General features: G+C 39.8%; 1 protein-coding gene across 3 annotated transcripts in view; it reads left to right on the plus strand.

Annotated features, from left to right (window-relative positions):
• The window catches only part of HECW2 (HECT, C2 and WW domain containing E3 ubiquitin protein ligase 2), a 446193-nt gene that overhangs the window by 298946 nt on the left and 132842 nt on the right, over positions 1-14405 (plus strand). For all 3 annotated transcript variants that reach the window (XM_055397171.2, XM_088828674.1, XM_055397174.2), the window contains 2 exons: positions 10219-10388; positions 12997-13139. In XM_055397171.2, coding sequence (XP_055253146.2) covers positions 10219-10388; positions 12997-13139 — 313 coding nt within the window. The remainder of the gene's footprint in view (positions 1-10218; positions 10389-12996; positions 13140-14405) is intronic.

The raw sequence follows: 14405 nt of genomic DNA on the forward strand, positions 1-14405 counted from the left end.
AGGAAGCTGGAATGTTAGATACATGAATCAAGGTAAATTAAGGTAAAGATATAAGCATCTGAATGCAGAGTTCCAAAGAATAGCAAGGAGAGATAAGAGAGCCTTCCTCACCGATCAGTGCAAAAAAATAGAGGAAAACAACAGATTAGGAAAAACAAGAGATCTCTTCAAGAAAATAAGAGATACCAAGGGAATATTTCATGCAAAGATGAACTCGATAAAGGACAGAAATGGTATGGACCTAACAGAAGCAGAAGATATTAAGAAGAGGTGGCAAGAATACACAGAAGAACTACAAAAAAGATCTTCACGACCAAGATAATCACGATGGCGTGATCACTAACCTAGAGCCAGACATCTTGGAATGTGAAGTCAAGTGGGCCTTAGAAAGCATCACTACGAACAAGGCTAGTGGAGGTGATGGAATTCCAGTTGAGCTATTTCAGATCCTGAAAGATGATGCTGTGAAAGTGCTGCACTCAATATGCCAGCAAATTTGGAAAACTCAGCAGTGGCCACAGGACTGGAAAAAGTCAGTCTTCATTCCAATCCCAAAGAAAGGTAATGCCAAAGAATGCTCAAACTACCGCACAATTGCACTCATCTCACATGCTAGTAAAGTCATGCTCAAAATTCTCCAAGCCAGGCTTCAGCAATATGTGAACCATGAACTTCCAGATGTTCAAGCAGGTTTTAGAAAAGGCAGAGGCACCAGAGATCAAATTGCCAACATCTGCTGGATCATGGAGAAAGCAAGAGAGTTCCAGAAAAACATCTATTTCTGCTTTATTGACTATGCCAAAGCCTTTGACTGTGTGGATCACAATAAACTGTGGAACATTCTGAAAGAGATGGGAATACCAGACCGCCTGACCTGCCTCTTGAGAAACCTGTATGCAGGTCAGGAAGCAGCAATTAGAACTGGACATGGAACAACAGACTGGTTCCAAATACGGAAAGGAGTACGTCAAGGTTGTATATTGTCACCTTGCTTATTTAACTTCTATGCAGAGTACATCATGAGGAACGCTGGGCTGGAAGAAGCACAAGCTGGAATCAAGATTGCTGGGAGAAATATCAATAACCTCAGATATGCAGATGACACCACCCTTATGGCAGAAAGTGAAGAGGAACTAAAAAGCCACTTGATGAAAGTGAAAGTAGAGAGTGAAAAGGTTGGCCTGAAGCTCAACATTCAGAAAACAAAGATCATGGCATCTGGTTCCATCACTTCATGGGAAATAGATGGGAAAACAGTGGAAACAGTGTCAGACTTTATTTTTTTTGAGCTCCAAAATCACTGCAGATGCTGATTGCAGCCATGAAATTAAAAGATGCCAGAGCGACTGAACTGAACTGAACTGAACTCCTTGGAAGGAAAGTTATGACCAACCTAGATAGCGTATTAAAAAGTGGAGACATTACTTTGCCAACAAAGGTCCGTCTAGTCGGACACGACTGAGCGACTGAACTGAACTGAACTGAACTGAGTCAAGGCTATGGTTTTTCCCGTGGTCATGTATGGATGTGAGAGTTGGACTGTGAAGAAAGTTGATTACCGAAGAATTGATGCTTTTGAACTGTGGTGCTGGAGAAGACTCTTGAGAGTCCCTTATACTGCAAGGAGATCCAACCAGTCCATTCTAAAGGAAATCAGCCCTGGGTGTTCATTGGAAGGACTGATGCTAAAGCTGAAACTCCAATACTTTGGCCACCTCATGTGATGAGTTGACTCACTGGAAAAGACTCTGATGCTGGGAAGGATTGGGAGCGGGAGGAGAAGGGGACAACAGAGAATGAGATGGCTGGAGGGCATCACCAACTTGATGGACATGGGTTTGAGTGAACTCCGGGAGTTGGTGATGGACAGGGAGGCCTGGCATGCTGTGATTCATGGGGTTGCAAAGAGTTGGACACGACTGAGCGACTGAACTGAAGCAAGAGATGGCAAGAGTGAGTCAACAGTTTAGGAATCAGTGATTTAAAGTGGATGGGAATGGGCAAATTTAATTCAAATGACCATTATACCTACTACTGTGGGCAAGAATCCCTTAGAAGAAATGGAGTAACCCTCATAGTCAACAAAAGGGTTCAAAATGCAGTACTTGGGTGCAACTTCAAAAACAACAGTATGATCTCAGTTCGTTTCCAAGTCAAAATATTCAGCATCACCGTAATTCAAGTCTACGTCCCAACCACTGATGCCAAAGAAGTTGAAGTTGACCAGTTCTGTGAAGACCTACAAGACCTTCTAGTACTAACACCAAAAAATGTTGTCCTTTTCATCATAGGGGATTGGAGTGCAAAAGTTAGGAGATACCTGGAAAAACAGGCAAGTCTGGGCTTGGAGTACAAAATGAACCAGGGCAAAGGCAAACAGAGTTTTGTCAAGAAAACATGCTGATCATAGCAAACATCCTTTTCCAACCACCAAGAGACAACTCTACACATGGATAACACCATATGGTCAATATCGAAATCATATATTTATGTTCTTTGCAGCTGAAGTTGGAGAAGCTCTATATAGTCAGCAAAAACAATACCTGGAGGTGACTGTGCCTCCGATCTTAAGCTCCTTATTGAAAAATTTAGGCTTAAAATGCAGAAAGTAGGGAAAACCACTGGGCTACTCAGGTATGACCTAAATCAAATCCCTTATGATCCTATAGTGGAGGTGACAAACAGATTCAAGGGATTAGATCCAGTAGACAGAATGCCCAGAGAACCATGGATGCACGTGTGTAACATTGTACAGGTGGCAGTGACCAAAACCATCCCAAAGAAAAAGAAATGCAAAAAGAAAAAGTGGTTGTCTAAGGATGCTTTACAAATAACTGAGGAAGGAAGAAAAGCAAAAGGCAAGGGAGAAAGGGAAAGATACACCCTAGTGAATGCACAGTTCCAGAGAATATCAAGGAGAGACATGAAGGCCTTCTTAAATGAACAATGCAAATAAATAAAGGAAAATAGCAGAATGGGAAAGACTAGTAATCTCTTCAAGAAAACTGGAAATACAAAGGGAGCATTTCATGCAAAGATGGGCACAATAAAGGACAGAAACAGCAAAGACATAACAGAGGCAGAAAAGATGAAGAAGAGGTTGCAAGAATACACAAAAAAGGTCTTAATGACCCAGATAACCATGATAGTGTAGTCACTCACCTAAAGCTGGACATCCTGGAGTGTGAAGACAAATGGACCTTAGGAAGCGTTACTTCAAACAAAGCTAGTGGAGATGATGAAATTCCAGTTGAGCTATTTCAAATCCTAAAAGATAATGCTGTTAAAGTCCTGCACTCGGTATGTCAGCAAATTTGGAAAATTCAGCAGTAGCCACAGGACTGGAAAAGATGTTTTCATTTCAATCCCAAAGAAGGGAAATGCCAAAGAATGTTTGAAGTACTGTACAGTTGCACTCATTTCACATGCTAGCAAGGTTATGCTCAAAATCTTTCAAGCTAGGCTTCAGCAATGCCTGAACCGAGAACTTCCAGATGTACAACCTGGGTTTCAAAAAGACAGAGGAACCAGAGATCAACTTGTCAACATTCATTGGATCGTGGAAAAAACAAGGGAGTTCTAGAAAAATATCTATTTCTGCTTCACTGACTCTGCTAAAGTCTTTGACTATGTGGATCATGAGAAACTGTGGAAAATTCTTAAAAAGATGGGAATACCGGACCACCTTACCTGTCTCCTAGGAAATGTGTATGCAGGTAAAGAAGCAACAGTTAAAACCAGACATAGAAAAATGGACTGGTTCAAAATTTGGAAAGGAGTATGAGAAGGCTATATATATATATTGTCACCCTGCTTATTTAACTTATATGCAGAGTACATCATTCAAAATACTGAGCTGGATGAGTCACAAGCTGGAATTCAGATTGCTGGGAAAATATGAACATCCTCAAATATGCAGATAACACCATTCTTATGGCAGAAAGTAAAGAAAAACTGAAGAACCTTTGGATGAAAGAGGGTGAAAGAGGAGAGAGGAAAAAGCTGGCTTGAAACTCAGCCCTCAAGAAACTAAGATCATGGCATCTAGTCCCATCAGTTAAGTTCAGTTGCTCAGTCGTGTCCGACACTTTGTGACCCCATGGACTGCAGCATGCCAGGCCTCCCTGTCCATGACCAACTCCTGGAGTTTACTCAGACTCATGTCCATTGAGTCAGTGATGCCATTTCCAACCATCTCATCCTCTGTCGTCCCCTTCTCTTTCCTGCCTTCAATCTTTCCCAGCATCAGGGTCTTTTCAAATGAGTCAGTTCTTTGCATCAGGTGCCAAAGTATCGGAGTTACAGCTTCAGCATCAATCCTTCCATTGAATATTCAGGACTGATTTCCTTTAGGATTGACTGGTTGGATCTCCTTGCAGTCCAAGGGACTCTCAAGAGTCCTCTCCAACACCACAGTTCAAAAGCATCAGTTCTTCGGCACTCAACTTTCTTCATAGTCCAACTCTCACATCCACACAGGACTACTGGAAAAACCATAGCTTTGACTAGATGGACCTTTGTTGGCAAAGTAGTATCTCTGCTTTTTAATATGCTGTCCAGGTTGGTCATGGCTTTTCTTCCAAGGATCAGGTGTCTTTTAATTTGATGGCTGCAGTCACCATCTGCAGTGATTTTGGATCCTCCCAAAATGAAATCTGTCACTGATTCCACTGTTTTTCTATCTATTTCCCATGAAGTGATGGGACCAGATGCCATGATCTTAGTTTTCTGAATGTTGAGCTTCAAGCCAGCTTTTTCACTCTCCCCTTTCACTTTCATCAAGAGGCCCTTTAGTTCTTCTTCGCTTTCTGCCGTAAGTGTGGTGTCATCTGCATATCTGAGGTTATTGATATTTCTCCTGGCAATCTTGATTCCAACTTGTGCTTCATCCAGTCCAGCATTTCTCATGATGTACTCTGTATATAAGTTAAATAAGCAAGATAGCAATAAACAGCCTTGGTGTACTCCTTTCCCTATTTGAAACCAGTCTGTTGTTCCATGTCCAGTTCTAACTGTTGTTTCTTGACCTGCATACAGATTTCTCAGGAGGCAGGTCGGGTGGTCTGGCATTCCCATCTTTTTCAGAATTTTCCACAGTTTATTGTGATCCACACAGTCAAAGGCTTTGGCATAGTCAATAAAGCAGAGGTACATGTTTTTCTGGAACTCCCTTGCTTCTTCAATGATCCAATGGATGTTGGCAATTTGATCTCTGGTTCCTTTGCCTTTTCTAAATCCTTCTTGAACATCTAGAAGGTCACGGTTCATGTACTATTGAAGCCTGCTTGGAGAATTTTGAGCATTCCTTTGCTAGTGTGTGAGATGAGTGCAATTGTATGGTAGTTTGAGCATTCTTTGGCATTACCTTTCTTTGGGATTGGAATGAAAACTGACCTTTTCCAGTCCTGTGGCAACTGCTGAGTTTTCCAAATTTGCTGACATATTGAGTGTAGCATTTTAACAGCATCATCATTTAGGATTTGAAATAACTCAGCTGGAATTCCATCACCTCCAATAGCTTTGTTCATAGTGGTGCTTCCTAAGGCCCACTTGACTTTGCATTCCAGGATGTCTGGCTCTAGGTGAGTGATCACACCATCTTGATTATCTGAGTTGTGAAGATAATCCCATTGCTAGTCCCATCACTTCATGTCAAATAGATGGGGGAAAAGTGGAAGCAGTGACAGATTTTATTTTCTTGATTGCCAAAATGACTGTGGACTGTGACTGCAGCCATGAAGCCAAGGAGCCAAGCTTGCTCCTTGAAAGGAAAGCTATAACTAACATACTTAAAAGCACGGATGTCAATTTGCTGACAAAAGTCTGTATAGTTAAAGCTATGGTTTTTCCTGTCATCATGTGAAAGTTGGACCATAAAGAAGACTAGCACCAAAAAATTAATGCTTTTGAATTGTTGTGTTAGAGAAGACTCCTGGGTTTCCTCTGGACTGCAAGGAGATCAAGCCAGTCAATCCTAAAGGAGCTCAACATTTAGTATTCATTGAAAGGACTGCTGCTGAAGCTGAAGCTCCAATACTTTGGTCACCTGATGCTAACAGCCAAAAAGACCTTGATGCTGGGAAAGACTGAACGCAAAAGGAGAATTGTACAGCAGAGGATGAGATGCTTATATAGCATCACTGTCTCAGTGGACATGAATTTGAGCAAACTCCAGAAGATAGTGCAGGACAGCGGAGCCTGGTGTGCTGCAGTGCATGGGTTTGCAAAGAGTAGGATACAACTTGGCAATTGAGCAATGACAGCAAAGTGAAGAATATTCTCAGTTCAGTTCAGTCACTCAGTAGTGACCAACTCTTTGTGATGCCTTGGACTGCAGCACGCCAGGCCTCCCTGTCCATCACCAACTCCTGGAGCTTACTCAAACTCATGTCCATCGAGTTGGTGATGCCATCCGACCGTCTCATCCTCTGTCGTCCTCTTCTCCTCCCGCCTTCAATCTTTCCCAGCATCAGGGTCTTTCCAATGAGTCAGTTCTTCAGGTAGCCAAAGTATTGGGATTTCAGTTTCAGCATCAGTCCTTCCAATGAACATTCAGGACTGATTTCCTTTAGGATGGACTGGTTGGATCTCCTTGCAGTCCAAGGGATTCTCAAGAGTCTTCTCCAACACCACAGTTCAAAAGAATCAATTCTTCAGTGCTCAGCTTTCTTTATAGTTCAACTCTCACATCCATACATGACTACTGATTTCTCTAAGGAAATCAATATTTGAAATGGACTTTTGAAACAGACAACTGTACTGCAGCACATGTAAGATAAATTCTAACAGATGTCTGTCACCATGTTTTCATCTTATTGGTGTGGTACTTCCTGAAACTTAAATTATCAATAGATTCACTTTTTCTTCACTGCAGAAAATGTTATTCATGAAAATTGACATTTTTAATAGTGAAAGTTAGGAGGCTGATCTTGAAAACACACATCCATGGATGCATGATTATCATGTATGATGGAAGCTCATGTGTTAGCTCATTTCTGGCCCAAGGCCATTGTAGTATCCATTTCTGGTCTAGTGTGTTCCTTCCCCTCCCCATATGAAGTTACTTACCATGACTACCTTTTTGCTTCAGTTCTCTGGCAAATCTCAGAGGCTATAAATAGTTCAAATTTGACCAATAGATATATTTTGGTTGGAACCCTCAGGGTTTTAAAATCTAAGTATTTAAAAATACTTAGTACCACAGCCTGTGATAAACTCCTCACCCCCCCTTATCTTTCTTCTGAAAATATTTCAGTTGGCTACCTGTGCTTCAGGGTTCTGGGTGGGTGGCAGGGGAGAGGTGCAGGGTGGGTTGCAGAAACAAAAATGAATCCTTTCTTTACAGATAAGGAACACTTGGCAAACCTCCATGGCCCAGAAAACTTAGTTTGCCCATACCACACTTTTCTTATTTTAGAAGAACTGCCCTAAGCTTTCAAGTGATCAATATTTTTCTAAACATGACACACACATATTGATTTTGACCTTAGAGGGAATGTTAATTAATCCACCATTCAAGAGTGACCAGATGAGAGCTGAAAATCCCAAGACATTTTCCTGAAAAGCAGAAAATAAGCTTCAGGCATAGCCAAATGCTTTTCCTTTATATACAACTTTTCCCAACCTCCGCCACAGTACACATGGAGGCTGACTATCTGAAATCTGTTTTATTTCCTACCATCTGATCAGGTATTTGCAGATGATATACAGAAATGTCTAAAAAGTATAGAAGATGAAAGCAATTTTATAATGGTTATTCTAAATAATTCATCTGGTGTAGCATATTGCCAGTTGATGACAGTTTTTATGGAGAGCATTTAAGCTCTGTAGAATATCTATCTGCAAATATTCTGCTGTTGATTATCTGTGAATAAGTAGGGACACAAATAATTGAACTCTACAGATAAAACAAAAACTGTTTTTTGATGAAAGTCTTAAACCTCTTCTCCAAGTAAGAAATTAAAGATATTTAACTTGTTATACCTTTGTGACTGTGAGTCCGTCTTTAGCCTATTAGGTGTTATGCATATTTATGAGCAATAAAATATGTAAAACATAAAAGAGGAAGTCAAGATATGGATAAAGTGAACTGTATAATTAGAGTACAAATAACTGGTAGTTTATTGTATTTATTAATGGAGACTTATTTGTATAGTGTCTCTTGTAGAAAAGGGTTAACAGTGACATCTTTCATCGCTGTGGCTTAATCTTCTGGTGGATGCTATTTTTTCAAAGGAGTGTTTTACATGAATAATTTAGCTCTGTCAGACTTCATGACAGCCATTTATGTACATGTACTTGTTTACTGCAAAGAAATCCCTTCCTAAGAAGTAAAAAACCCTTTAACAGCTAAAGAATATCATTCCTTTGTCTTTGAGTCAGAGGCAAGCCCAACAATAAGGATAAGAAAATACTCAAATTGCATTTTTTCTCAAAGTTACCAAATAAAACCAAGTGAAAACATGTAGCATTATTAAATTGACAGTAAAATGCAAGTATTAATATTAAAATGCTGTATTAATAATGATTCCATATTAGGACTTGCCAGAGATGGATCCGTGAGGCTAATGAGATTACAGCAGCTTCTCTGAAGTGCCTGTCTAGTTCTTTGCTCAATCTTTCCCTTCTCCCACAGGCTTTTAGATCAAAGATCTTACTATCTTCCATGCAGTGTTCTTAACATAAGGTCCTCTTGGTTGAGTTTTTCAATCTTTTCTGATGTGTTAGACTGCCTCCCTCTGCTGCCAGTTATGAGACATTAAACAGTCCTGGTCTGTTTTCATCACATGTTATCTAGGCCACAAGGACAGAGCCTATCCACAGAATTCTTTCTCTGAGTCAGTGGTTAGGACCTCCCTACACTGATGCTAAAGCTGAAACTCCAATACTTTGGCCACCTCATGCGAAAAGTTGACTCACTGGAAAAGACTCTGATGTTGGGAGGGATTGGGGACAGGAGGAAAAGGGGATGACAGAGGATGAGATGGCTGGATGGCATCGCCGACTTAATGGACATGAGTTCTAGTGAACTCCGGGAGTTGGTGATGGACAGGGAGGCCTGGTGTGCTGTGATTCATGGGGTTACAAAGAGTTGGACATGACTGAGCGACTGAACTGAGCTGAACTGAACTGAACACTGAGCCTAACTGTGTAAAGTTACCTGCTTCTTTTGCTGCTAAGTTGCTTCAGTCGTGTCCGACTCTTTGTGACCCCATGGACGGCAGCCGACCAGGCTCCGCTGTCCCTGGGATTCTCCAGGCAAGAACACTGGAGTGGGTTGCCATTTCCTTCTCCTAGAAACTGTTTATTCTCCAGAAGCTTTCAAGGTCACTTAGCTCTCAAGCCAAAGAAAGGCATTGGGGATCCTGTGAAACCAGCTTTATTTACTGACATTTTTGCATCCTTTAGCTTGACCATTTTAAAAAGTGTTAGTCTCTTCACTAGCCAGATGTTAGCCAGAAATTTTAGCAGCTCATATTGTGTGAAATACAACTGGTGAATCTAAGATGAGTTACGGGACTTTAAACAAATATTTAAGTTACTTAACAAGCTACTGAAAAAATAACCTCACATATATTTAATATAGCAGATTTCACACAATCAAATTTTAGAAATATTTCTGGTCTCCCTTTTTCATCTAACATTCATTTCATTTGTAGAATATATATGACATTTTACATATGGTACAGCTGAATGTGTGCCCTGAAGTTTCATCCCCAATTAAACTTAAGTCTCTGCATTTCGTATGTTTATGTAGAAGGTTCACTTTTATCTCATGAAAGAGCATATTGGTTTTCTTTTTAAATACCGTATTTACTAAGGATCTCTCTTAAGACATTGTGTGAAGTGCTGGTTGCCAAGCTACACAGAAAAAGGTGGTGAAGATGCACACATTAGAATCAAAATGGTACCCAGGAAAGTCATTTGAGGTATATAAGGTGGTGATACAAGTTTGGCTTCATTCTGCAACCTGTTAAAGGACCCTTTGCTGGAGTTAGTCATAACCTACTTGCCTTCACTTATCTAAGCAATCATAGAGTGATTAATTTTGTTCTTGTTTTGGTGACTAGTTTCTGTTTAGAGTTTCCTGTGTAATTATTTAAGAACGAATTGCCATTGATCTGCTTGTTCTAATCAGAATATATGAATCTCTTATCTTCTATCCCTTTCCTCTCCCTCTTTCCTTCCCTTCTTCCACCTCTCTTTCTTTCTTTAAAGATCTTAGAGCAGTTGGGCTAAAGAAAGGGATGTTCTTCAATCCTGACCCTTATCTTAAGATGTCCATTCAGCCAGGGAAGAAGAGCAGTTTCCCCACCTGTGCCCACCATGGGCAGGAGAGGAGGTCTACTATCATCAGTAACACCACTAATCCAATTTGGCACCGAGAGGTAAGATGATCATCAGAGACCTTCTGCTTGACGAGAAGTTGGCCAACTCCATTTCTTTCCACTAGTCTCTGTATCATTGAGCTGCTCATGGGTGTGGGTAAGATGGCTGAGGTGTCTGGAAGTTCTGTTAGAAAAAGGGTACAATGAAAATGAGATATTCCCTTCTAACCAGGGGTGGGTCTAGGGTTAAGCAAATGAGGGACTTCCCTCAGATGTGTTATTTATAGGGTTCGAAAGACTCAGTGATCAAAATTAATATTTCAATGTAATATTTTTTTAAAGAAATCAAAATCAAGGCAAAAGTTAATGATGGACAAAATATCAAAATTTTGTAAGGACAGCATCAGTAACAGTGCCTTGCAGAGCCATATGGAAGCCTGAGGTAGAAGGAAAAGTCAGTAATATCGATCCCATTTTTATTTAAAATTTTTATATTTTGTTCTAGCACAAACTCAATATAAATTAAAGGAATTTCTCTCCCTACAGGCTTTGGCAAATGTTTTTTTGATTTCTAGATTTTGGTTAATTACACAAAGCAGTTGAGGAGTTGTCATCCTGAGGGAAGGCAGATTGTATTGATGGTATACTTCAGACTTTCTCATAGCTACAATATGCTACCAGTCATTGCAGTGTGCCGTATTAGTGAAATCAAGCCCAGGGTTTTCCCATTGGAAATATTTTTTTGTCACAGACTGAACAGAGATGTTGATTCCCTTCTAGGGAGCAAAGCGTGAGTTCTCCTACCATTTCTCAGGGAATCAAGACACAGTTCACATACTAGTTTTAATGAGTGTTTCTGAAAGTGAAAGTCGTTCAGCCGTGTCTGACTCTTTGCGACCCCATGGACGATACAGTCCATGGAATTCTCCAGGTCAGAATACTGGAGTGGGTAGCCTTTCCCTTCTCCAGGGGATCTTCCCAACCCAGGGATTGAACCCAGGTCTCCCGCACTGCAGGTGGATTCTTTTACCAGCTGAGCTATAAGGAAAGCCCATGAATACTGGGGTGGGTAGCCTATCCCTTCTCCAGCAGATCTTCCCGACCCAGGAATCGAACCGGGGTCTCTCGCATTGCAGGTGGATTCTTTACCAATTGAGCTAAGACAAACGTGTATTGGCATGGGAGTCCCACAGTTAATTAAATCACTCCCTAAATGTTTAATGACAATAATATGTTCTAACAATGCTGAACAGTATTTCATTGGAGAGAGAGTTTCAAGAGTTCCAAAACCAACTGGAGAAAAGCTGTGGCTGTTTGAGACTTGCCAGCACAGCAAGATGTTTCTCTTGGGCAGTTTTCATGGTTATGTTAGTGGCTAAATATTGCCAATTTTTTTATTCCTGGTTTGAAATACTGTCTCCAAATAGTGAATAACTCTTAAAGGAATACCACTTAATTTAACACATTAGAAGCTTAGATCATCACAAGATGATCACTTAGAAGGCAAAGAGTGGAGATAGTAATGATACTAGCAATAATTTTATTTTTCTAACATTTAATATTTACAGAGTTCTTAGCCATGTTACCAGTGCAGGCATGATAAAGGGTATGTAAGGGATGATATTCTCATCTCTCTATTTTTGTGATTAATAAATGAAAGCTTAAAATGTTCATGTAACTAGCTATCCAGGGGCAGAAGTAGTGTTTAAACTCTGCTGTCTTATTCTAAGCAATAAGCAGACTGCTAAACTTCATGGCCCTTTGGGGAAATTAAATTGTTATGACTATATAAACATAGTGACCCCTGAGTGTAAAGTTGGCTGGCACTAGTCAGACATCATTGTTGTTGCCTAGACACTACCAGGGACAGAGACAGATGGTTCAGGTTAGATTTCTGGCTCCATCATTCACTTTTTCTGAGACCCTCATCATAAAAAGGAACACTTTATCTTTGTAATATATGTGAAAGTGTTTGTAAGTGAGTAAAGCTGGTTGTTTTTCTTTTATATCCTTATTAATATCCGATCCAGTTTTTTCCAGTGGCATTCTGAAAACAACAAAGCTTATCTTAACGTCATACTTTTATTTTTCTATCCCAGGAGAAATGTCTCTGTGTGCCTTTTAAATTAAGTAACTTCTATTTGAACATTGTTTTGTTTTGCTGTAAACCAGGGAAATCATAATATTCCTTAGGTGCTTCTATTTTAACCACTAAGTGAAGACGATGATGTGCAACTTCAAAATACCATGGGATCAGTAATTAAGTTTGCTGTTAATCAGAGTATTGGTTAATTTTAAGTCACCATATAAGAGGATATTAAATATTAAAGAATTAAAATACAATAAATGTGGTGAGCACTAAAATTGTATTGTGCATAATTTAATGTTTGATAGCATCTCCTCAAACTATTCAACCCAGAAGAGTTGGATGATTGAAGGCGCTTCCTTTGTCATCTAGATCCTAACTGTTGCTTTTTAATCTTTGTGACTGTTCATGATTCTGAGTGAATAAAGGATTGACAATTGTTGCAGATATTCCTGGCAATGTAGACTCTCTATGTCTTTAGAATTTAAGAGGTATTATTTTTTCTTATAGTCATTTATATTAATAAAATGATATACATAATTTCATATTTCTTTTTTGACTTGTGTTATGTTTTGTTTTCAGAAATACTCCTTTTTTGCACTCCTTACTGATGTCTTAGAGATTGAAATTAAAGACAAGTTTGCTAAGAGCCGGCCTATCATTAAGCGTTTCCTGGGGAAGCTCACCATTCCAGTCCAGAGGCTACTGGAGCGGCAAGCCATTGGGTAATCAGGGATCCTGTTGCAAGTAGTTTCCACTGAAGCAACTGAAATGATACTTTGAAGTCCTAGGGCTTTTCTCACTGATAAGAAGTGGTAACATTCTTCTTTTAAAAATGAAAGTGCTGGTATATGCCTTAAAATGTGCAGGACAAAAAGGACTTTATTTTCATGTACCTTTTTTGAGTTATCTATCTTTTCCAAGATATACCTACTATTAACATTTCAGCGTAAAATGTCACAGTGCTCAATTGATTTTTGAGTATATTGAAGACTTGCTATAACAGCCTCTCCTTAGAACAGGATCCCAGTATCAGGCTGACACCTCCCAATCCTGATTAACCCTATCCAGGGATTTTTGTTATGCCTGAGATACCAAACCACCTTATTTTAGGGCCATTTAAAACAGAGCCTAGACCCTGAGATGGTGTGGAGCTCTAAGACATGTACTTAGAGCTCTAAGACATTCATTTAGGCAACTAGAAATTACTCATTGAGAGAATTTTAAAATGTGGTTTGACATCTGTCTCCTTTCTGTTAGCTTTTTGTAAGCTGTGAAGCAAGTAGTTGAGAAATCATAACATGCCTCCATTCCTTATTATACATGGTGTATATATTTTCACACGGTAAGTACCAGCAAACTCAGTAACACAGCTGCTCTGAGGTAGCACTAGGGGGCATCCTTTTCATTTTAGGAGAACTTTATGAATGTATGATAACAGTGGTGGTAGTCAGCAGTAGCAGTGATAAACAGTAGCTGTAGTTGTGATAGCAGCAATAGTAAACAAAAGTAAACAGAAAAAGATGGTACGGCCCTATTCTATGTCAGGAGTTAAGTAAATTACTCTCATCTGCTTCTATAATCTCGACAACTCTGCGAGGTGAACAGTGTTGTTATACCCATTTCAGAGATGAGGAATCTGAGGCTAGCAAGCCAGTAGTGGAGCTGGGATTTGAGCAGATCAGTCTGTTCCAGAATCTCGACTTCTCTGCCACACTTTAAGCATGGCAGTGATGGAATACTTGTCCAGCTGAGAGGTTGATCATTCATAGGCACTTTGCAGCTAATTAACTGTCCTCTTAGTATTTTGAGAAGTCACGATTTTTTTGGACATTAGTTTCCTCGTTTGAAAAATAAAGTCTTTAGAGCAGATGATCTCAAAAACCCCTTTGAAATCTGAAATTAAAAGATTCTAATGCTGAAACTCCAATACTTTGGCCACCTCATGCGACGAGTTGACTCACTGGAAAAGAGTCTGATGCTAGGAGGGA

Source organism: Moschus berezovskii, chromosome 2, assembly GCF_049115385.1.
Source record: "Moschus berezovskii isolate FMDL1 chromosome 2, NW_MosBer_1.0, whole genome shotgun sequence".
In the NCBI taxonomy this organism is placed as follows: Eukaryota; Metazoa; Chordata; class Mammalia; order Artiodactyla; family Moschidae; genus Moschus; species Moschus berezovskii.